General features: G+C 35.0%; 1 protein-coding gene across 1 annotated transcript in view; it reads left to right on the top strand.

The window, feature by feature from the left end:
- Window positions 1-25,063, top strand: part of LOC102494534 (putative ubiquitin carboxyl-terminal hydrolase FAF-X) — a 171,076-nt gene that overhangs the window by 80,012 nt on the left and 66,001 nt on the right. Inside the window, exons 14-21 of the mRNA XM_027769644.1 lie at window positions 2,976-3,109; window positions 9,552-9,639; window positions 12,044-12,386; window positions 14,633-14,728; window positions 15,740-15,951; window positions 17,708-17,948; window positions 18,878-19,027; window positions 20,611-20,731. Coding sequence (XP_027625445.1) covers window positions 2,976-3,109; window positions 9,552-9,639; window positions 12,044-12,386; window positions 14,633-14,728; window positions 15,740-15,951; window positions 17,708-17,948; window positions 18,878-19,027; window positions 20,611-20,731 — 1,385 coding nt within the window. The remainder of the gene's footprint in view (window positions 1-2,975; window positions 3,110-9,551; window positions 9,640-12,043; window positions 12,387-14,632; window positions 14,729-15,739; window positions 15,952-17,707; window positions 17,949-18,877; window positions 19,028-20,610; window positions 20,732-25,063) is intronic.

The raw sequence follows: 25,063 nt of genomic DNA on the forward strand, positions 1-25,063 counted from the left end.
ATTTCTGCCACCCCAAAAATGAAGTTGAATTTGAGGGCAGACTGTGTCCTGGAGGTTAAAGCAGAGGGATCCCATATGTTCAATCACACGGTTTGAGTCCTGACTCTGACAGCTTGGGACACACCAAGCACATACGTGTGCCTTCCCAGAATCAAGAAAGGAGGGAGAAGAAACTAAACAAAGGGGAAAAGAAGATAGAAAAGAAAAAGAAAGGAGAGCAAGAGATGGAGGTGGCAGGATTGTAGGGCGTTTTATCTCTATCATTCTTTCTCTCTCTCTCTCTATCATTTAACCCTTTCTACGTTTTTCTGTCTCTCTCTCTCTCTCTCTATCATTTAACCCTTTCTACGTTTTTCTGTCTGTTCATTTGATAGTCATTGTTGTCTCAGTTACAGTACTTTATACTAACTTTACTAGTTCCTTAATCTTATTTTTTGAGATGTTTTTGCTATAGGATGTGTGTGCTCACTAGAAAGACAGAGCGAGACATAGATAGAAAGCAAGAAATTATTCCCTGGAGAGTATGGTCATGTCACAGTCCCTTTTCCATTCTCCTCTCTGGATATTGGGCATGTAGTACACATAAGCTCTCTGAGTGAGTTTAAGACACACGGTCCGAGATTCGAACTGTGGTGGACTACATGGGAGTCTAGCGATATAACCATTACACCACCTGATGGTCCCCTTTTTTAGATTAATGTAACATTTTCAATATTTTTATTAACTTTAAATTTCATACTAAAGATTTCTATTTTCCAAGTAAAGAATACTGGTCATTTTTAAGTCTTACATAATTAGTCTTAGTTGTCTAATACTTAAAGGTAATTTAAATATTGAAAGATGACAAAGATATTTTTACCTTTCACTTAGGTATTTTTTTTTTTTGGAGAGATTTTCACTGTAGGGCATGTGCGCTCGCCAGAAGACAGAGAGAGACATAGAGACAGAAAGCTAGAAATCACCCCCCAGGGGGGATGGTCACGCCGCAATCCCTTCTCCTCCATTCTCCTCTCGGGATCTTGGGCACGCACGCACACGTGCTCAGCGTGAGTTTTAAGCCACCGGGTCCAGGACACGAACAGCAGTTGACTATGTGGGAATCCAGCGACATAGCCATTACGCTAACTGCTGGTTCCCTCACTTAGGTAATTTTAACTGTTTGATCTTACATACTAAATTGTGATATTGGAATAATTAATCCTTTCTTGTTGTAATTTATAATACTAATATGAAGGGAGATAACATGTAGGAAGGAACTGTGTAGTCAAAAGAATTTTCACAATGTAGCTAAGATTTCTGGTTGTAAAAATTGGTTTGTCTGACTGGTAAAGATTCTGTAGCTATATAAATACTTTTTCCCTTGAGTGTATGATAATTTGCTAGCATTCCTCTTAGACATTCTAAATCCCATAGTGGATTCCTGAAATTGTGGATTGTAGGAAACCATGTATATGTATGTACATATGTCAATATGTATATGTATAGACATACATAGTTATTTTCCCTATGCATACATTAGGCATAATAGCACATAACAACACATTATAATTTTGGAAATAATAAAATAAAAGGAGTAATAAATGAGAACAGTTGTAATAATATATTGTAATTAAGGAATGTCATCTCTTTTTTCTCTCTTTAAAAGTATTTTAGTGAATTCACCCCTTTTTGACTGTAGGTAACTAAAACTATAGAAAGTGAAACCACAGGGGGTGGGGTTGGGAGTGGTGCTTAATTGATAGAATCCATTACAGCTCTAGGGTGTTGTAAGTATAACTAAAACAGAAGCCTAGTTTTTAAGTCTTAGAAATTTTAAATGCTTTTAGTATGTTTTGACTTTCTCACTTGAATTTAACTTTTTAATAGTGAAAAATAATATATCAAAATAAACAGTTCAGTGGAGAAAATAATAATTATTTTTGAAGGACAAATTTTCATTGTGTTTCACCCACATGCCCATTTTTATGTGTGCAGATAGGTGGAGGCTGTTGACTTCATCACCAGTAGACTAATAGTGATCAGGAATAGTTGATTAGTTTCATTAAAAAAAAAAAATAGGAGGGATCCGCAGATGATGTAATGGTTACATCGCTGGACTCCTCTGTGGTGAACTGTGGTTTGAGTCCTAACCCTTGTGGCTTAAACTCATGCTGGGCATGTGTGCCCAAAATCCTGAGAGAAGAATGGAGGAGGAGAGACTTCAGCATTGCCATCCACTTGGAGAGAGATTTCTCCCTTTCTGTCTCTTATCTCTTTCTAGCGAGCACAGGTGTCGTCTCGCAAAATCTCTCTCATAATTAATAATTAAAAAAAGAAACAAAAGAGAAATAGATTTCTTTCTTATAATATCTGTTATCACAAGATAAGCATTCCAGAATGTACTTTGAGTGGTTCATATTGATTGTGTAACTTATGGTATTTGATTCTAATTAAGTTGGAGAATGTGATAAGTCATTTACTGTAGAATAAGAGTATTGCAATATGTAGTTATTGGGACCAGCAGATGGTGTGGTGGTTATGTCACTGGACTGCCACATATGTAACAGCGGGTCAGACTTGCAGACTTGACAACAGTGAATTAAGACTCACTGGGTACGTGCATGTGTGTATGTGTCCAACATCCTGAGAGAAAATGGAGGAGAAGGAATTGTGATGTAGCCATCCCCCTGGGTGGTAATTTCTTACTTTCTGTCTCTTTGTCTTTCTCTGTCTCTCTGGAGAGCACATGGCCTAGGGCAAAAATCTCAAAAAAAAAAAAAAATTAAGAAGTATATTCCTTTTTTAAGGCACAGATTTCTTTCTTTACATTGCTTGCTATATTGTTACTAAAGGGAGGATATTGATTACATTTTACTATGAATATAAAAGCACTGTAAACGTTTAAAGTAGTGGCTAAAAATTTTTCTATGTAGAAACTTGTTAATGACAGTAGTTTTCATGTGCCTAATTATACTGTTGAGTTCTTCTCGTTTCAGTCAAACTCAGCGAAGTCCTCATGTTTTTTATCGTCATGATTTAATCAACCAGCTTCAGCACAATCATGCCTTGGTTACTTTGGTGGCAGAAAACCTTTCAGTTTATATGAATAGCATAAAAGTATATGCTAGAGGTATGTAAGAAACTAAAATTGCTAAGGATTTCAACATGAAGTTCCCTTCCCTGATTTTGTTTTATCCTATCTCAGAAATGATGCCATTTTTCTTAAAGAGGGGGGAAAAAAGGAAATACATTTTTTTATAGGTTGTATTCAGTTACAGATTTTGGTCTATTTTTTAAAATTATTTTTATTTATTTACATTCATTCACTGTACATCATTACAGTATACAAAATAATATTTTTCCATCCAGAACATGCCATATATTGGTTTAATCAAGCACATCAACATACGTGTTATTGTCAACATATAATTTTATATTTCTGGTTTCCTGTATATTTTGTCTTTTACCCATCCTTGATTCCCTATCTTTCACCCTTTGTCGGTTCCCCCTTTCCTCCCACACTGTCTCTGGTATCCATAGTTGCTTTCCATGCCTTTTTCCCCCTCATATTTTGTTTCACTAAATATCTTAATTAGTCTAAATATTTTCAATAACAAGCACAGCTTATTTATACATATTCATGAACACAAGTCTTTTTTTTTTTTTTTCCGGAGAGGTTTTTGCTATAGGGCCAGTGTGCTCACCAGACAGAGAGAGACATAGAGACAGAAAGTGAGAAATCACCCCCCCATGGGGGATGGTCACGCCACAATCCCTTCTCAATTCTCCTCTTGGGATCTTGGGCATGCACGCACTCGCGCCTGGCGTGAGTTTTAAGATGCGAACCGCGGTAGACTACGTGGGAGTTCAGCAACATAGCCCTAACCACGCTAACTGCTGGTTCCCAATGAACACAAGTCTTGAGTCATAAATCTCAGTGAGTAGAATGAATATACCATAAAGTAGCACCAAGCTGGGGCTATATAGCATACTGCAATCATCAAATAGATATTTTTAATGCCTTTTTTTTTAATTTGAAGAAGAATAACTTTCATTTTTTCTTCCTGAAATACTTTTAACTTAATTTATATTTTTTCCCCAAGCATAATCACAGCATGTAAAATGTGATTTCCCATCCAGAATATACTGCATAGTGGCCTCAATAATTTTCCATTTCTAGTTATATATGTAAGTGTATATATATATTTATTTTATCCCTGTTACTGACCCTGTGTATTTTCCCACCCTCTTCTCACAATATCTGATGTCTGCAGTAGTCTTCTATTCTTTTTCCTCCCAATTTGTATTGATCATATAATTTCTTTTTTTTTTAAAATTATTTTATTCAATTTATTCATTTATTTATTTTAATTTTACGAGAGAGAGAGAGATAGAGAGTTAAAGTGAGAGAACAAGGTGCCAGGTGCAGGACTTGAACCATGGTCAGCTATGTGGGAGTGTCCAGCACCTTAAGCACCTTGCCACTTGCTCGTCCCCTGAACATATAATGTCTTAAGTAGTCTAACTACTTTCAATAGCAAGTTCAGCAGTAATTTCAAGAAAGCAGTTTTAACTTAAATCTTAAGGAACGCTGCTTAAAACTTAAAGCCAGGAAACACGTTCGGATTCTGTACAAATCATAGGTACATGAAACTATTTATATCTCAGGAAAGGACACAAACCGTTAAAACCGGACAACAAAGCCTAGAAGAAAATTGCAATGTTTTAGTCAAAAGATAAAAATTCTATTTCACCAATTCAGTCTCATGTGCTTTATCGTCTATTGTGGTTCGATTTTCCTGATTAAATTCTGGGATACAATATTGAACTCTACATATACCCCTATGATTAAGTTGTCCATTTTCTTAGTTTTTGAACTCTTATTTCTGTGTGTCTGTATTTAATTTTTCTCATAGCATTCCTTTGAGAACTTCTTTGAGATAGGATCTAGTGCTGGTAAATTCTTTCATGTTTTATCTGAGAACATCCTTCTTTATTTCTTCTATGAAGGATAATCTTGCCAGGTACAGTATTCTTGGTTGAAATTGCTTTTCGGGGACCAGCAGGGCATGGTGGTTAAGGGGTTGTACACTCCCACATGACTGACCATGGTTTGAGTCCTGGTCCTGATGGCTTGCTTTCTCACTTTCCTTCTCTCTCTCTGTTTTTTTTTTCTCTGGTCAAATTAAAATAATTGAATGAATAAGTAAAAATTAAAAGAAAAGAAACTGCTTTTCCCTTAACATTTTGAATGTATTTTCCCATTCTTTCTTTGCTCACATTTTTTTCTGATGAGAGATCTGCTGTTTTCCTGATGGGATGTCCTTTGTAGATAACTTGTCATTTTTCTCTTGCCAATCTTAGTATCTTGTCTTTGTCTGTGATTTTGTTCAATCTGGCAATAATGTGTCTTGGAGAAGATCTTATTGAGTTAATCTGTTCAGGATCCTTTGTATTTCTTGGGACAGATCTTTGAGTGCCTCTCTAGGTTTTTTGCAGGATTTTGTGAAATAGATTATCAATGCCCTTGTCAGTCTCTTCTCCTTTTGGGGTACTAATTATCTTGATGTTTGGATGTTTGATGGTATCTAGTATTTCTCGTATATTATTCTCATTTTTTGGAGCCATTTTCTCAGTTTTTGTGTTGGATTTTTCTAGGTCAGCCATTTTCTCTTCTACGTCTGAGATTCTGTTTTTTTTTTTTTTTTTTTTTTTGTATGATCTAATATGCTTCTAATACTTTCAAGGGAGACTTTTACTTCCTCTATGATAGCCTTCATCTCTTAACAGTTTTGTTTGATTGTTTTTTAAAGTGTGTAATTCCTCTTTTAGATCTTGAAAGAATTTTCTCACCTCCTGGAACTCAACAGCTCCTCTCTCCTTACTCTCTTTTAGTTCATTGTCTCTCTTCTCTTCCATCTCAGTTAACTTTGTCATTATGAATATTCTAAATTCTTTATCAGACATTTCCATAATTTCCATGGAACTGTCTGTGGATGAAGAGGAGTTATTCTTTTCCCTGGGAGGAGAGGTATTTTCTTGCTTTCCCAATTTCTTGTCGTCCTGTGGTGATCCTAGTCATCTGATGGAAGAGCACAGTATAGAAAACTATGCTCCACACTACTTCTCAGGAGGCTTGAGGAATCTTGGCTGAAGGCTTGCCTCTTGCCTCTCCTGCCTGGGTGGGAGGTGTAGAGGTGATTATTAAGAACACAAAGGTGGAGAAAACTTTTTTTAAAAAGGAAAAATTACAAGAAAACATGAAAAGATGGGTAGAGACAGAGTCACATTGCCAGAGATAGAGAGAAAGCTAGTGGAGCTCCCTACCACTCAGGTTTGTGGACTGGATGCTGATTTATCAGTAGGTAATCTTCATTTCTCTTTTATCCTGAAATCACTACTACTCAGTTGTCATGAGGAATCTTAGGCTCGATTTGGTCTGATTGGTATTCTAAATCTTAACACAGTTTAAGCTTTGTGGTCAGTTTACCATGGTTCTTTCCTACTTGCTTTTATGTTGGCTAATGGATGTCTTCAGCAACTTAGATCTATTCCTACTTGTACCTGCAATTGGTTTTAACTGTTTGCTGTGTAGTTGTCTCATTTTTCTTTCCTTCTTTTTTTATATGGTGTGTATGCACACACCAGAGAGAAAGGGAGAGACTACTTCCCACGTTGAATGGTCATGCTATAGTCACTTCTCCTCCATATCTCTCATATTTTGGGAATTTGAACTAACACACAGATGCCTAGGGTGGTTGTCAGATCATGTCTGGGACTTGAACTGCAAGATGGACTTTGCGGCATCTGAACACCTTAACCACCAGGCTATTGGATCTGGCTCTCAACTTTGCAATCTTCTAACACTTCAAGATTTTCAGAAAACTTGAATTGAATAATGATCTACATGTTACTAATTTTGCCGACTTGTATTCTTGCATATATTATACTTGAGTAGCTGTTTTTTTCTTTGCTTAGGATTTTAGTATACTTGCCAGAGAGAGAAAGCCAGAAAGAAAGTAACCCACAAGAGCAATGTTACACTGAAATGTTTTTACATCTATTTCTGCATCTTATTAGGATTTGGAATATGCATGTATTTGAGGCCAGTATGTTTTAAAGGTTGCCAGGGCCAGTTTTCAAACTGTAATTGGCCATAGGGAATTTGGCTTCCTACGCATAGTGCTTAATGTGTAACTATTGCTGTAGGTTGGCCTTATAGTTGTTTTTAATCTCAAATTTAGGTTGTACACAACTCACTGGGTTATGTTATAGTGATCACCAATGCTTTCATTGTTTCTCAGAATTAAATTTTCAAAAAGAAATTGGTTTTCATGCCGGCCAGTGGCATGATGTTTAAAGGTGCTCAACTGACCATAGTTTAAGTCTCGGACCTGGTTGGTTGCTTTTTCCCTCTCTCTTTCTCTTTGTTTTATGAATGTTTATATCTTTTGTCATGTGTCCTATGGAAAATTTAAATGATATATAAATAAATAATCAAACTTTTTTTTAATGTATTCTTGTGCTTTGTCATATGACTTTTTATTATTTACTATAAACATTTATAGGAGGTACCTACCAGATTGGAGCGTTCTGATTACTCAACTCAGAAAGCTTTGAACTTCATTATTATTTGCCCTTTGACATATCAGAGTTTATGTACGCTGTAGCTCCTTGTAGGCCTTTCATATCTCTGCTTTTCCCCATCAGATTATTTTTTACATTCCACTTCACGTACCAAACATAAATAAACCACTTGTAGGTCCAAGTTTTATATAAATGGTTGTGGAGAACAAAACATTTCTGTTGTCTATAACATTGAGCATAATGTTGAACTCAAAGTACTAATTAATTGATTCTGTATTGGACTATAGAATTCAGTAGTATGTGTTGGAAATGTGAATGATTTTTGCCTCTTCAGGATTGTCTGTTTCATTTAATCTATTTCTGTTTGCTTTCATGGCTCATTTTACATGGTTATAAGAATGTCCTCATTCTTTACTTCTTTGTCTTTTTATTGTTTCTTTACAAACTAAGAGATGAGAATTTATGCCCTATACTTGAAATGCCTAGATATAAAGTCTAGCTCTAAAAATTAATAGCTATACAGACTTGCATCTATGTTAAACCTTTTGTAATTAAAACTTAGCTGATCTGTGAAAGAAGAAAAATAATAGTATATTCTTACTTAATGAGTAAATTAACATTTGCTAGAAAGTAAATATTTGCTAGATCCTTCTTGCCACATAAGCAATACTTAACATTTTTTTGTAACTTTGAATACCTACAGATTCATTGATTATATTTTCTTTATTGTTTCCTCTTTAGTGCTACTCAGTCAGTTGACTCTTAAATATGGAGATAATACATTTTTTTCACTAAAATTATTAATATTATGTATAACTAATACCCGTGGGCCAGTGGATAGCAAGGATGCTAAAGCATTTAGATCCCACATGGCCAGTTGTGCAGTTCAAGTTCCAAACTTGGCTGATTGAAATTCACTCTGAGGGGGTGTGTGTGTGCATGTGAGTGTACTAACAATTTCAAGAGGAGGATGAAGGAGAAGGGTTATGGTATAGCCATACTTTCTTGGGGGAGGTGCCGTTTTAGGCATTGTGGTAACATTTTCTGTCTCTGAGGTGTCTTTACTTTCACAAAACATGATTCTTTCCTTTGTGTTTTCATGATCAAAACACTCGTTCTGTTGTCTTTATAGTTAGAAAATATATGTACCAGTACTTCTAAATTGTGTTTTTAGGTCTTTGGGGAGACTCTGCACTGATAAATGGTTTGTTTTGCTTTGTTTTCTGTGGATTTAGGCTGACTTAATTCTCTTCCTACCATCACTGAAGGAATACTGTCATAGGGAAATGAGGCCCCGTCAGGGTATTGTTTTATGTGCCATTTTATTTTTAGAGATACATTTTTTTTTATATAGGGTATTTGCACTTGCCAGAGAGACAGCAAGTGAGAAATCACCTCCTATGGGAGAGGGCTATGCTGAAATTCCTTCTCTATTTTTCCTCTCAAGATTTTGGGCATGTATGCATGCACACACATTTGGCATAGTGTTTTGTTTTGTTCTGTGTTTTTTCTTTTTTTTTTTTGTTTGTTTTGGTAGAGAAATTTTTGTTACAGGCTCATGTACTCACTGGAGAGAGAACCAGAAAGCAAGAAATCACCTATCTGCATGCCTAAAATCATCTTGCAAGGCAAATGGATGAGAGGAGATTGCAACATGACTATGCTCTCTGAAGGGTGATTTCTTACTTTCCCTTTTTCTGTCTTTCTCTTTCTGTCTTTCTCAGGAGAGAGAAATGTGTGAACTATAGCAAAAGCTAAAAAAATATAGAGCATACTCAGAAATTGTCCCAATGTATGTGCAGAGTGGAGGAGAGCTAAAAAATTACCTCTGGGAACACATTCAAGTTTGTATTTTTCTTTTTACGATGTAAAAAGTCAGTGTTTTATTTTTGTAGGTAAATAACTGGCTTACTAATATCTTTTGGTAAATGTCAGTAGTAGTACAACTATTCATGTAATAATACATAATTTTTGTTAATTTGCAGATCATAAAGAGTATGACCCACAAACTGTGAGGCTTGGAAGTAGATATAGTCATGTTCAAGAAGTCCAAGAACGACTTAACTTTTTGAGGTTTGTTTTAAGGAATTGTTCTCTCCAAGGCACAGATAAGAAATGCAATATTGGGTACATTTTGCTAGTTGGTCATTCTACCATGATATTGGTGTTTCCACACATGGACATTATTGCTGAAAGTTTATATAACATTTTAATGAAATGTTATTAACATTTTAATGAAGTCCCATATTCTAATTATTAAGGGATCCAATCCCATGTGACCAATTATGGTTCAGATCCCAGCCCTGGTGAGTTAGAAAACATGCTAGTTTTGTCTTTATGTGTGTTTCACATTCTAACAGCATTGATAAATTGAGGAGAAGGGATTTATTGTATGGAGAAAAGGGTTTGCAGTGCAACTATGGGAATGCTTCTCTCTTTTCCCTGTCTTTCAACAAGTGATTGTACCCTCTGACAATTAAAATATAAGAAATTTTGAAAACTATACATTCATAATCTTTTAAAAGAATTATTCATTTGTTTTTAAAAATATTTTAATTTTATTCATTTCATTTATTTATTTTAGTTAGACAAGAGAAAGATACTGCGAGAGAGTGAAAATGATAAAGCAAGCTACCAGGTTCAGGATTCGAACCTTGGTCATTTTTGGACCGTCCAGTACCTTAACCACCGAACCACCTGTTGGCCACAACATTCATTCATGCATTTATTATTTATTTATTTATTTTTTTATTTTTTAAAATATTTGAACAGAGAGAAAAAGGGAGGGAAAATGAGAAAGCAAACTGCCAGGACGGCGACTTGTACTGTGGTTGGCCGTTTGGGAATACAGCACCTTAACCATGTGCTACCTCCTGACAAGTACACATTTATTTTGAATGCCCATAGTGCAAACATGCCCCTTAGTGGGGCATGTTTGTGTTGCAGTCGCATCTTCATGTCTCCATGTTTAGGATATATGGCTGGTACACTTTTTAAGCATCTCGGACCAGGACGTGAATTGTGGTTTAACCTCTAGGCTATGGAGCCATACCGAAAAAAATACATTTTTTTTTTTTAAATAAAAAATTTTTACCATAGGACTTGTGCATTTGCCCAGACAGATATATAAAGAAAGTGAGACAGTCTGGGACTTACGCTGTAGTAAGTCTTGTGGGTGTCCAGCAGCCTAAACACCTCGTCTGCTCCTGTCCCTGAAAAGTACATATTTTTAAATTTAAGAATGGAGTTCATGGGATTAGCAGATGGTGTAATGGTTACATCGCTGTACTCCCATGTAGTTAACCATGGTTGGATTCTTGGATTCAGGGAATTAAAACACATGCTAGGCGCTTGTGTGTGTGTGCCCAAGATCCTATGAGGACAATGGAGGAGAAAGTATTACAGTGTGCCACTACCATTTCCCTAGGGTAGGTGATTGCTGTTTGTCTCTCTGTCTCTCCTGTAAGTGCAATCATCCTATAGCATAAACCTCTGTTTTTCTTTTCTCTTTTTTTTTGAGAGTTTTTTTGCTACAGGGTGTGTGAGCTCTCCAGATAGAGAGAGACAGAGCGATAGAAAACAAGAAATCACCCCCCCAGGGAGGATGGCCGTGCCGCAGTCCCTTCTCCATTCTCCTCTCGGGATCTAGGGCACGCACACTCATGTGCCCGGCGTGAGTTTTAAGCCACCGGGTCCAGGACTTGAACCGCGGTCGACTACATGGGAGTCCAGCGACATATCCATTACGCTAACTGCTGGTCCCTCAAAAACCTCTCTTAAAAAAAAAAAACAAAACAAAACAAACAGAAAAAAACAGTAGAGTTTATATTTCTGGGAGAACTAAGTACATATTTAAAAATTTTCTGTAGTGCATACACGCTTATTGGAGAGAAACAGAAAAAAGTGGGAATAGTAAAAAGCAACCCTTGGTGGAACAGCTATGCTCAAATTCCTGTTTTCCTAATCTTCTCTTAAATTTGTGTAAATGAGCCCAGTGTGTTTTTCAAACTGCCAAGTCTGGGACTAGTATTTGGCATGTGGGAGTGCTTTCCCTATCTCTGTCTCTCTCTTATCTTCCTTTCTATCGCTAGAGAATTCATAAGTCCTATAGCATAAATTTACTAAACGAATAAATAAGTAATTATCTGGTGTTAAAGGCTGATCGTTTTGAAATAGGTGGTCTTGTTTTGGTTACATCACCTCACAAGGTTGCTAAGCACTGTGTATTGGGTTGGCACATAAGTCATGATGTAAAAATGCATCTTGATTTTTCCTATGATCCAGTAGTTGACTAGTATATATATGCTTGCTAAATAAGGGAATTAATAACTTGGTGAATTTATAAATATAGATATGTAAATTTTTTAATGAAAAATTAAACTATATGTTTCATGTATTGTTTTGTGTATACTAGAGTAACTTAACTCTTGAGAGTAAAATTGTGTAGACTCTAATTATTGATTTATGTTTTTCTAAGATTTCTGTTGAAGGATGGCCAACTGTGGCTCTGTGCTCCTCAGGCAAAACAAATTTGGAAGTGCTTAGCAGAGAATGCAGTTTATCTTTGTGATCGAGAAGCCTGTTTTAAGTGGTATTCCAAGTTAATGGGTGATGAACCAGATTTAGATCCTGATATTAATAAGGAGTTCTTTGAAAGTAATGTCCTTCAGCTTGATCCTTCCCTGTTAACTGAAAACGGAATGAAATGTTTTGAAAGATTCTTCAAAGCTGTTAATTGTCGAGAAGGAAAACTAGTAGCAAAAAGAAGAGCCTATATGATGGATGATTTGGAGCTAATAGGATTAGACTACCTTTGGAGAGTAAGTGAAAAATAAAAAACTTGTTTCCAGTAATTGTGCCTGTGATAATTTTAAAAATAGTATGTAATTTTGCCTGAAGTTCTATGTGTTTTTCCAAATATTTATTCTAAATACTATGTTCATCTTTATCTTTTCAGTGTATTACTTATGTTTGTTGGTACATTTTATTCCTCACTTTTTTTCCCTTCTGCCTCTGAAGCTTCTCTTATACTAATTTAGAATTATGCCATCTTTTGCATATACATACATGATTTTGGGTTTTATTATGCATTTATAAAGTAAATGAATGTGGACAGAATAAAACAACCATTAGGAAGTGATTATGGGGCCTGGTGTGTAGCCTTGTGCTTAAGAAAACAGGATCTTATATGGCTGACAAAGCATTTACTGATTCATAACAAACACATGTACGGAATGAAATGTTTTGAAAGATTCTTCAAAGCTGTTAATTGTCGAGAAGGAAAACTAGTAGCAAAAAGAAGAGCCTATATGATGGATGATTTGGAGCTAATAGGATTAGACTACCTTTGGAGAGTAAGTGAAAAATAAAAAACTTGTTTCCAGTAATTGTGCCTGTGATAATTTTAAAAATAGTATGTAATTTTGCCTGAAGTTCTATGTGTTTTTCCAAATATTTATTCTAAATACTATGTTCATCTTTATCTTTTCAGTGTATTACTTATGTTTGTTGGTACATTTTATTCCTCACTTTTTTTCCCTTCTGCCTCTGAAGCTTCTCTTATACTAATTTAGAATTATGCCATCTTTTGCATATACATACATGATTTTGGGTTTTATTATGCATTTATAAAGTAAATGAATGTGGACAGAATAAAACAACCATTAGGAAGTGATTATGGGGCCTGGTGTGTAGCCTTGTGCTTAAGAAAACAGGATCTTATATGGCTGACAAAGCATTTACTGATTCATAACAAACACATGTGCAGATCTCCAAATCCCTGTAGAGTGGAGAATTTTAAGGAGAAGAGATCTGTTCTCTGTATACATAATCACACACTTTTAGGGGTGTGTTCTTTTTCCTTTGTTTCTTTCTGGCTAGTGCATGTATTCTCTGGCCAATTTTTCAAGTAAATATTATGAATTAATATCTTGATTGACACTGTGTCTTAGTCTCTTTTATGATGCAAAAATAATGCCTGATACTAGGTAGTTTATGAAGAAAGGAAATTTATTTAGTTCACCGTTTTGTAGGATAGGAAGCTCAAAATTTGGGACTGCATCTTGCAGCTTCTTACAAGGACCTTCTTAGCATGGGCAAGCACATGTCAGAGAACAAAAAAGGGCTGCTTTTATGGCAATGGACTCTTTCACAACCTGTCCATTAATCCTTCATTGCAAGAATGTGTTAATCGATTCATAAGAGCTATTTCCTCTGATTTGGCCCCTGCCTTTTAATAGTGTTAAAATGGGGAGTAAGTTTCTACGTGAGTTTAGGAGGGACAAATACTAAAATCATAGCACACTATTTATGATATAATTGAAATAGCTAGAGAGTAAATATTATATGCTGTTTTAGCTCACTTTTTCTTTTTGGTAGTGTGAATATGTCTTTTTGCCATCTGTAGAAAATGTAACTATATTGCTTTTTGGATTTATTTTGTTGGTGAACTTCAGATATAAGATGTTTATTATGATCTCATTCAAAATAATAGTTTTAAAATATTTTTATCTATCGAGAACACCTATAAATAAAAAAGACAGAATATTAAAGAGACATTGCTGCTTAGTTTCAGATTGTTTCCTTTCTTTGCCCTTTTCAAAGGGCATTTGTTAAAGCCTCTTCCCCCAAACTGCCATAAAGCCTCAAAGCCATTGATTTATTGGATAATTGACAAAGAATGCAGAAATTGCTAGAGGATGTCATGGGAACTCTTTACATTTAAACAGTGTTTCTTAAACTTTTTAGCTGGCTTGAATTTATTCCTTGAAACTCTCATAGTTCAATTGCTAAATATCTGATTTCAACAGGAATACTATTACAAAGTATTTTGTGTCCTGTTCATTCCTAAACAAGTTAAGTTGTTAATAATAAAATCAGTGTTTTGTATTGTCTCTAATTTTAAAATTTATTTAATTTTATATTACTTACTTTTTCCTAATATGATTTTAAAAACTTATCTTTTATTATTAAATATTGTATTAAAATAATACAAATTATGATTTTATTTTAAGTACCAAATTAAAATATATCTTGAATGATGTTAATTTAATTTTTTTGTAATTAGGTTGTGATTCAGGGTAATGATGACATTGCCTGCAGAGCTATTGATCTTCTTAAAGAGATATACACAAACCTTGGTCCCAGGTTACAGGTCAATCAGGTGAGGATTGAAATGCATAAAATCCTCCTTAAATAAAACAAAATTAATCTTTGCTTACTGTGTTAGTTTTAACCTAAAACTAGATTTTTTTTTTTTTAATTTTATCACACAATTTCTTAGGTAGTTTACTACGTTTGTTCCATTTACTATAATAAATAATTTTTGTTGTTTAGGTTTTTCCTATAGGGCGCGTGTGCTTGCTAGAAAGGGAGAGAGAGAGAGAGAGAGAGAAAGGAAGCAAGAAATCACCGCCTTGGGACCAGCAGTTAAGTGTAATGGCTATGTCGCTGAACTCCCACATAGTCAACTGCGGTTCATGTCCTGGACCTGGTGGCTAAAAAATCCCACCAGGCGTGCGTGTGTGTGTGCCCAAGATCCCGAGAGGAGAATGGAGGAGAAGGGATTGTTCCGTGGCCATCCTCCCTGGGGGGGTGTGTGATTTCTTGCTTTCTGTCTTTATGTCTGGTGAGCGCATGCGCCCTATACAAAAACCTCTCAAAAAATAAAAAAAAGAAAAAAAGAAAAAAAGAAATTACTCCCTAAGGGAATTGCCACGCTATAATTCCTTCTTCTCTACTGTCGTCTGGGGATCTTGGGCACACATGCACACGTTTCTGGCATGACGTTAAGCTTTGGGTCTGGAGCTCAAACCGCCATTGACTACTTAGGAGTTTAGCAGCATAGCCATTATGCCAACTGCTGGTCATTATGCCAACTGTTGTTCCCAATTAGGATTTTTTTGAACTTAATTAGTGTGGTATGTTAGGATGGCAAAAATTTGTCTTTGTTTCACAGAAAAGCCAGAGAGTAAGTTTTTTCTAATAGACATTTTATACTTGTTTATTTTATATTACTAGTGTTCTCTGTAGAAAACTTTAGTTTTATTACTGGTTAAATATGATAGTGATTCAGATATACTTTTAAAATGAAATTTTACTGACTTTGGATAAATATCATATTTGATAATTAAATTTCTATATATCTTGAAATCTCTTTGACCCATTATTGTAGGTGGTTATTCATGAAGATTTCATTCATTCTTGTTTTGATCGTTTGAAAACCTCATATGATACATTATGTGTTTTGGATTGTGACAAAGACAGTATTAATTGTGCAAAACAGGAAGCCATTCGAATGGTTCGAGTATTAACTGTTTTAAGAGAATACATAAATGAATGTGACAGTGATTACCACGAAGAAAGATTGATTCTCCCCATGTCAAGGTTTGTGAAAGATCTAGCGTTAATTGCCAATTAATTAATATTTTGCAGACAGTTATTTAGGAAATACTGATTTAGGTTAAGAGGAAAGTGAAAAAGATTTTCAGTTCTCTCTTTTCAAAAGACTTTCAGCTAACAGTAGACACTTCGTAATAAAATAATTTTTATATTTTGCTTTGGCATTATAATAATTTAGCAAAAGTGTTTTCCATTTTTATTTTTTCCAGATGTTAATTATGGCACTAGTATTTTAGGATTGCTGTTTTTTTATTTTGATATCACAAGTATTCTTTGTTAAAATTTTTTTAATATAAAAATAATTTCTATAAAATAGTTTAGTATTCAGTGGTGAAATGTTCATGTCAATCAGGAATACTATAAGTTTAATAGTTTGTGATATGATTTTACCAATGTGATTATAAATTAAGTAAATAATTATTTAGCAGTAATCTAAATGGTATTTAATTTTGGGACATGTTTATAGGAAAAACATCAGGTTTTTGTTTTTAATCTGATGCCTTTTTTATTCATAACTGAAAAATATGGATTGCTTTAGAATATTTCTTTGTGTTGTTTCAGTTATTTATTTATTTTTTTTTGGAGAGGTTTTCGCTCTAGTGTGCGTGCACTCGCCTGACAGACATAGAGACAGAAAGCGAGAAATCACCCCCCCAGGGGGGATGGTCATGCTGCAATCCCTTCTCCTCCATTCTCCTCTCAGGATCTTGGGCACACACACACACGCGCCCAGTGTGAGTTTTAAGCCACCAAGTTCGGGACGCGAACGGCGGTCGACTACTTGGGAGTCCAGCGACATAGCCATTAGGCTAACTGCTGGTTCCCCAGTTAAAATTTTTAAAAATTTTTTTTATTAATCGATAGAGGGTGCTTATATTGGCCAGAGAGAGGGTGAGAGGACCCTTCAGTGAGGCATGATTCCTGTACTCTCTTCTGCTCCATTTCTGTATCTTGTCAAGATTTTGGTCATGCACACAGAGGTGCCCTATTTTTATTTTCGTTTAATATTGCTTCATCTAAGATTCAAGCTGCATAGTCAGCCACATTTAATTCAGTCTCTTTAAATGTCTCTTAGTATATTTTATTTTTCTCTTATACATGGATTTACTTCTAAGACAAATACTTTTACTGGGTTTCAATATTTTAAGAATTTTCATGGGAACACATATTTTATCAGTTTGGCTGACACTTCCAAACTGAATCTTGTCTTCCCTATTTAAAATAGTCTTAGTGAATTGTATCTTTTAGTTTATAACTAACTGAATATTACCATTATTAAAATTCATCATAAGGGTTGGTGTGATGGTTAAGGTGCTAGCTTTCCATGCGCCTAATAGTAGTTCAAATCCCGGACTTGGCAGCTTGAGGATCAGGCCAAAATCTTGAGAGTAAAGTGGATGAGAACAACCTTTCCTCCTTACGGAGTGAATTCTCACTGTTTCTTTCCTCTTTGTCTCTCTCTAGCAACCCATGCTTCCTATGGCAAAACCCTTTAAAAAAAAAAGGTATCATACGTAGAAACTTTCTGTTCTGAATTTATATGGACTGTTAATAACAATGGTATACGATTGCATGTATCAGGTCAGTTAGGATGTTTGTAGTTTAAAAGAAGCAAAACATGCTTTCAGAAAAAAGTTAGGTTAACTATAATCCTTAGTAAGGAAATACAAAATTTCCTTGGAATCTTAATTCACTGACTTAAAAAAAATAATAATAACTTGTAATTTTTTGTTTCCTCCAGAGCATTTCGTGGAAAGCAGCTCTCTCTTACAATTCGCTTTCCAAATCAGGGCAGACAAGTTGATGACTTGGACATATGGTCTCATACAAACGATACAATTGGCTCAGTACGACGATGTATTCTCAATCATATTAAAGCAAATGTAGCCCATACAAAACTAGAACTCTTTGTGGGTGGTGAGGTGATAGATTCTGAGGATGACAGAAAGCTAATTGGACAATTAAACTTAAAAGATAAATCAGTAAGTACTATTTTTTTTTTTCTCTTATTTAAAAAATTTTGCTGGTGAAATGGTTATGTTGAAGATCCCACATGACTGCCTACTGTTTTGAGTTCTGAACCCAGTCACTTCAAACTGACACCAAACATGTGGCATGCAGCCCAAAATCCTCAGAGGAGAGTGAGATTGTGCTGTGGCCATGCTCCTGGGGGATGATTTCTCCCTTTCTGTCTGTCTTTCTGGTGTGTCCAGGCACCCTATAGTGAAAATCTCAGGGACTAAGGGAGGGAGGGAGGGAGGAAAGAAAGAAGGAAGGAAGGCTCACTCTGTGGTGCATGTGCCTTTTGAAGAGAGAAGAGGAAAAACGAAATCACCTCTTAGGGAAATGATCATTCCACAGTCTGTTCTCCATTCTCGTTTTAGGATTTTGGCAAGTCCTCATACATGGCTAATCTATTTTTCTAGTCACCAGGCCTGAGATTTTGAACAGCTCTGTCAGCCTTGTGGAATTCAGCCACTTTAACCGCCATGCCAGTGGCAAGGCCAGTAATATAATTTTCATATCATATGTGTTCCTTAAAATTAAATGTTGAAACTGTCATTATTTAATGCTACTCAAAGTTCGATTGATATTAATAGAAGCAGGCTTCTGTTGTTCTTTGGATTCATTCCCTGAATAAAACAGGTGTCATAGGACTTCCAGTATAAGAAAGGAAATAAACTAAAAGATTGTGTTAAATATTACTTTCTAGTCACTTTTCCAGTATAAAAGTTTGTTATTCATTGTAGTCTTTTGCTATATGAAGTTTATATGTATTATTTAAAAGTTTTGGGTTGTTAGAAAAGTCATGATACATTTTTGCATAGGAAAACAGAAAAAATAGCCATAACTTTTCTGACAATTCAGTGTTTTCCCTTATCTTCACTGCTTAACATGTTATCATCTTCAGCTAATTACAGCTAAACTTACACAAATAAATTCCAACATGCCTTCAAGTCCTGATAGCTCTTCTGACTCTTCAACTGGCTCTCCTGGCAACCACTGTAGTCATTACAGTGATGGTCCCAATCCCGAAGTGGAAAGTTGTTTGCCTGGGGTGGTAAGTAAACTATGTACAATGTATTATGTTTTTCTCTATGAATATGAAGAAATGTATGGAATGTTTTTCTTGTTTTTCTTGAGGAGTTCATACTTTTAAGATGGGACAAAATGTCAAATAATTATAGTTAAATACTAAAATCTAAGTAAATTCTCTAATTGTAGCAAGATTAGGTCATAGATAGTCTATTATGATTGTATTGGTACATGTGATAATCAAGAAATACTATTCCATTATCAGTCTTTTAGAACTGTTTGAAAGAAATACAGCAATTTACTTTGTCAGGGTTTTTCTTAAAGCTCAGATCAAGAAACAGTAATGCTTAATTTTCTTAGCTTTTTTCTCCTAGACTTTAAAAATTGTTGTTATACCAATAATTATACTGCCACTTCAGTTTCAGAGAGAATTCAGTCCCTTACGACACTTGGATTAACGAATTTAACTGGGGGGACCAGCAGTTAGCATAATGGCTGTGTTGCTGGACTCCCATGTAGTTGATCGCAGTTGACGTCCTAGACCCAGTGTCTTAAAACTTACTCCAGGCATGTGTGCATGCTTGCCCAAGATACTGAGAGGAGAATGGAGGAGAAGGGATTGCTTCGTGGCCATCCCCCCTGGGAGTGATATCTTGCTTTCTGTCTCTTTCTGGCAAGCACACGGGCTCTATAGTCAAAATCTCTTAAAAAAAAAAAAAAAATTAACTGGGAACCAACAGTTAGTGTAATGGCTATGTGACTGGACTCCCATGTAGTCAACTGTGGTTCAAGTCCTGAACTTGGTGGTTTCAACTCATACCAGGTGCCTGTGTGTGTGTGCCCAAGATCCTGAGAGGACAAAGGAGAGGGGATTGTGGTGTGACCATTCCCCTGGGGAGTGATTTCTCATTTTTTGTCTCTCGTTTCTCTATCTTTCTCTCTTTGTGTCGAGTGCAAGTCTCTCTATCTTTCTCTCTTTGTGTCGAGTGCACACGCCCTATAGCAAAAAAAACTTTAAACAAAAAAAAAGAATTTAACTTTCTGGACTCTCCCATATGGCTATGTTCAAGTCCTGGGCCCAGCAGCTTGAAACTCGCATTAGGTGCATGTGCTTGCGTGCCCAGAAACCCAAGAGGAGAGTTGAGAAGGGATGTGGCCACCCCTTACCCCTGGGGGTGATTTCTCACTCTCTGTCGCGCGCTCTCTTTTTCTCCAGCTAGTGCACGTACCCTATTTCAGAAAATAATCTCTCTGAAAGAATTTAACTTCTGTGTGAGTGAGGTGCCATAAATGTATAAACAACATTTTTATACTATGCAAAACTGATACTTACAAATAATAGAGACTTTTTAAAGAAATGACTCCAGACAGCTTAATCAATGAGTGTTGTGTTAAGTTTAGTGTAATAAGAGTTTATGGATTTTTTGAATGAAAAGATAGAGAGGGCAGGTTATTTTGCAGAGTATAAATAGTATATGTAAAAGTTGTTCAAATAGTCATAGTTGATCAGTAGAAAATGTTTTAGGGACAGTAAACATAATTAACAATAAACTTTGTTCTTTTTTTGGTATAATTGATAGGAAATGTTTTATGCATTCTATGTTCTAGATAATGTCGCTGCATCCCAGATACATCTCTTTTCTTTGGCAAATTGCAGATTTAGGTAGTAGTCTAAATTCGCCACCTCTTAGAGATGGAGCAAGAGTACTTATGAAGCTTATGCCACCAGGTAAGACTACTTGTCCCTTCATTCCCATAGCTGACTTAAAGAATGCTGGCAGGTATGTGATGGACCACAAAAGGAAAACTAGCAAATCTGTTTTCAAAGGAGATAACCTCTGTGCAGTAGTTCATGTTGTTGATCATGTGTTTTTCACATCAGAGATAATGAAAAATTTTTCTTGTATAGGAAATACATTATTGAATATTCTTACAATTTTTATAAAATAATTACAGATGTACTGGGTCATCGGAAGTCATGATCGGAAGTCATGACATTTTTGCTTAGAAAAATATTAAAAATACATCATGACTTTTTAGACAACCTAATAAAATATTTTAAAACATTAGTTTACATAATTTAAAAACTTAATAAGAATTTTATAGTGAAGTACAGTCTCCTATCTCATTAATTCTATTTCTCTTCCATTTTAATTTCATAGAAGAGCTACTCAGGTGTTTTTTGTTTTTTTTTTTTTAAGAATTTATTTATTTTTTTTATTATAGTTCGATCAGAGAGGTACAGAGTGTATGGGTGGTGGGGGAGTGGTGAGGGAGAGAGTGCATAGTGTTTATCATACAGGAAATTTATCTTCTAAATGTATCTATGTATTGCTACTGAAAAAATAAGAAAGTTGCAGAAAAGAAAGAAATACAATTCAGAGAACTTTTTCTTACCTTTGTGGTCAATTTTAAAGGGAGATAGCCAAGAAAAAAGTTATGAGAGAGAACAAAGTATGTCTCCAGTTTTGGGACTCAAACTATGGTCAACCATGTGGGAATCCACCCTCCTTAACCACCTCACCATCAGCTGGCCCCTCAGCTTTTAGTTTTTATTACTGTATATTACATTTTCTGTTTAAGTTAGTGTTTCATGTTATTTTTGTGTTACATTTGGATATTTATATACTAGTTTTTTTGTAGATAAAAATACATTTCTTACAATTTTCTGGTCATCTTACAAGTGTTAATTAAATCTATTCATTGTTTTCATTTTTAACAATATATGTGAAGATAATAATTATCTTAGATTTTTTATACCTATATTATGATTTTATATTTTTCCTTTTAGTTTTTATATAGCATACTGCAATCATCAAATAGATATTTTTAATGCCTTTTTTTTTAATTTGAAGAAGAATAACTTTCATTTTTTCTTCCTGAAATACTTTTAACTTAATTTATATTTTTTCCCCAAGCATAAATACAGCATGTAAAATGTGATTTCCCATCCAGACCCTCCTTAACCACCTCACCATCAGCTGGCCCCTCAGCTTTTAGTTTTTATTACTGTATATTACATTTTCTGTTTAAGTTAGTGTTTCATGTTATTTTTGTGTTACATTTGGATATTTATATACTAGTTTTTTTGTAGATAAAAATACATTTCTTACAATTTTCTGGTCATCTTACAAGTGTTAATTAAATCTATTAATTGTTTTCATTTTTAACAATATATGTGAAGATAATAATTATCTTAGATTTTTTATACCTATATTATGATTTTATATTTTTCCTTTTAGTTTTTCTTGATACTCATTGCTAAAACTTGTCACATTTCTTTCTGTAACTTTTTAAAAGTTTTTACTTATTTCTCCCATGAGAGAAAGAAGGGCCTGGTTCTAACAAGGCCCTTCCTCACACTGTAACTCACACTCAGTCTCAATCAGTAAATTTCACAAGGAAGCCTGTGCTCAGTATATCTAGAATAGAAACTTGGGAATCTTCCCATGTGGTTCCATTGTCTCAGAGTGGATGCTGTAATACACTTTAAATCTTTAAGCACTATAATGTCATCTGGTTCAACCCTTGTAACTTTTCGAAAGTGTTCTGGTAGTCAAATACATTTGAGTATGCAGTCTTATAATAGTTCGTCTTACCTCCGTCAGGTTATTGTCTATGACATAACTTCTTATGTGGGTTTATTGGTTTTCTTTGGTCTTTAGACTTTTTTGTCACCATTTTTCTGAAGCTTGCCCTAGAGAGTTAAAGTGAGAGAACAAGGTGCCAGGTGCAGGACTTGAACCATGGTCAGCTATGTGGGAGTGTCCAGCACCTTAAGCACCTTGCCACTTGCTCGTCCCCTGAACATATAATGTCTTAAGTAGTCTAACTACTTTCAATAGCAAGTTGAAAGGTTTTCAGTTAAATTAAACTTGCTCATTTGAAGGAGATTTTTTTGTTTGTTTGTTCTTTTTTCATTTGCAGTAGTTTAAATGTGGAGATGAAGGTTAAAAGTTTGTACCTTGGTAGTTCATGGCATTGTTGGCTAGAAGCTTTTTTCTTTACTTTTGAATTCTGAAATCATGTAATAAGGTTTTGCAGGGGGTTTTATTTTTTACTTACTGTATGTGTTTACTATGTGGTAAGTTTTAAGTTGTAAGGAACTTGTGTTTCTGCTTTGTTTATGTATTTACTGATTTGTATGTGCTTTTCAAAATTTTAAATATATTTAAACGTGATGCTAGATTTTATTGTTTAAATTTTCTTATTGATTTAATTCTCTTGCTCATTTAATTACAGCTTTTTCAAGATTTTGTTTATCTAATTTCTAAGGTTTTTCTTTCTTTTTTTTTTTTGTAGCTTTCTAAAAACATTTTCACAAGTTTTTTCTTTGTTCCAACTTCTTAGTGCTTTTTTCTTTTTGGTTTTTAAATAAACATACAAAGTGTTTCTGATACAGGAAATTTATAGTCTCCCAAATGTAATCATCATGAAATTATGCATGTATAGTGTTTATTGAAATAATTACAAAGTTGCAGAAAAGAAAGAAATACAATTCAAAGTACTTTTTTTCCCTTAAGTATATACGATTACTTTTAGATTGATGTCCCTTTATACACCACCACCACCTTGCATCATCAAATGTTATGATATATGTTTTCCTTCAAATAAGGACTTTTTTAAAATATGAAAACAATTATGAACATCTAAACTAAAAAAGTGATATTGAATATTTTTACTTGTCAGATCTACTGACCTTATTAAAGTATTTCCATTTATTCGGATAATGCTCTTCAGAGAGTAAGTTTTGGAACAGTTCTTCTGGAAAGGGGCCAATTACTATTTTAAGCTTTGTATTGTTTTATTATTTTAACCTTGCTCAAGAGGCAAGATTTGGGCATTATGTAGACACACATTTCAGAGAAAAACAAATGCTCACAAATATCAGTGTTTTTCTAGTGCAATTAAAGCAATAGAATAGTTAAGTACAGTTTATTTGTAATACTGATCTACTCATCAAAATATGGAATTTTTTGGGTGGGGAATAATATTTTTATAGGCAGGATTGTTAGTGTAATGGCTATGTCGCTGGACTCCCATGTAGTCGACTGTGCTTTGTTTCCCGGACCTGGTGGCTTGAAACTCACGCCAGGCCCATGTGCGTGTGTGCCCAAGATCCCGAGAGGAGAATCGAGAAGGGAATGCAGCCTGACCATCCCCCCTGGAGGGTGATTTCTTGCTTTCTGTCTATGTCTCTGTTTGGCGAGTGCATGCGCCCTATAGCGAAAATTTCTCCAAAAAAAAAAAATTTGGAGTTACTAATTATAAGAACATTTTAAAATATTCATTCATTAATACTGATATCTTAAATTCTTTTTCAGTACTTGACTTTATTATGTCATTTAATTTAGGCTAGTTAAATCAGTGCAGTTGCATAGCAAATGCTTTTGAATTAGGTAGATTCTCTTTGTACTTACATAAAGATTTGAAAAATGTTGTGGGCACTATTTTAAGTTTGGAAAATATGTGTTCTTTAAATTGTGTATCAACTGATATTTCACTTTTCTCTTGACAGCAATGAGAAGTAGCAGTTTGGCATGACTTATTAATCACACACCATTAGTTGTCATATGAATGACTTTACTACAAATATATTTCACATATCAACCCTGTTTTGCGTTGCAATTTCAGGTTTCTTTTTTTTTTTTTTTTTTTTCATTTTTTTTGGGAGAGTTTTTGCTGTAGGGTGCGTGCGCTTGCCAGAAAGACAGAGAGAGACAAAGTGAGAAATCATCCCCCCAGGGGGGATGGCCACGCCGCATTCCCTTCTCCTCCATTCTCCTATTGCAATCCTGGGCACGCACGGACATGCACCTGTCGTGAGTTTAAGCCACCGGGTCTGGGACTCGAACTGCGGTCGGCAGATATCTGTATTCTGGGTCTAGAGAGTATCTTGAAACTTAAGGCAAGGCTCTGGATGCCAGAGGGCTGACTCTAGTTTGAGTTCTAGACCTCGTGACTTGATAGTATGGCTTACCACAGGTGCGTCCGTGTCCAAATGCCTGAGAGTAGGTTAGAGGAGATGAAATCGTTATGGCCATCTAGGTTGGTGGTTTCT

The sequence above is a fragment of the Tupaia chinensis genome, unplaced genomic scaffold (genome assembly GCF_000334495.1).
Source record: "Tupaia chinensis unplaced genomic scaffold, TupChi_1.0 Scaffold150112_1, whole genome shotgun sequence".
Taxonomy (NCBI): domain Eukaryota; kingdom Metazoa; phylum Chordata; class Mammalia; order Scandentia; family Tupaiidae; genus Tupaia; species Tupaia belangeri.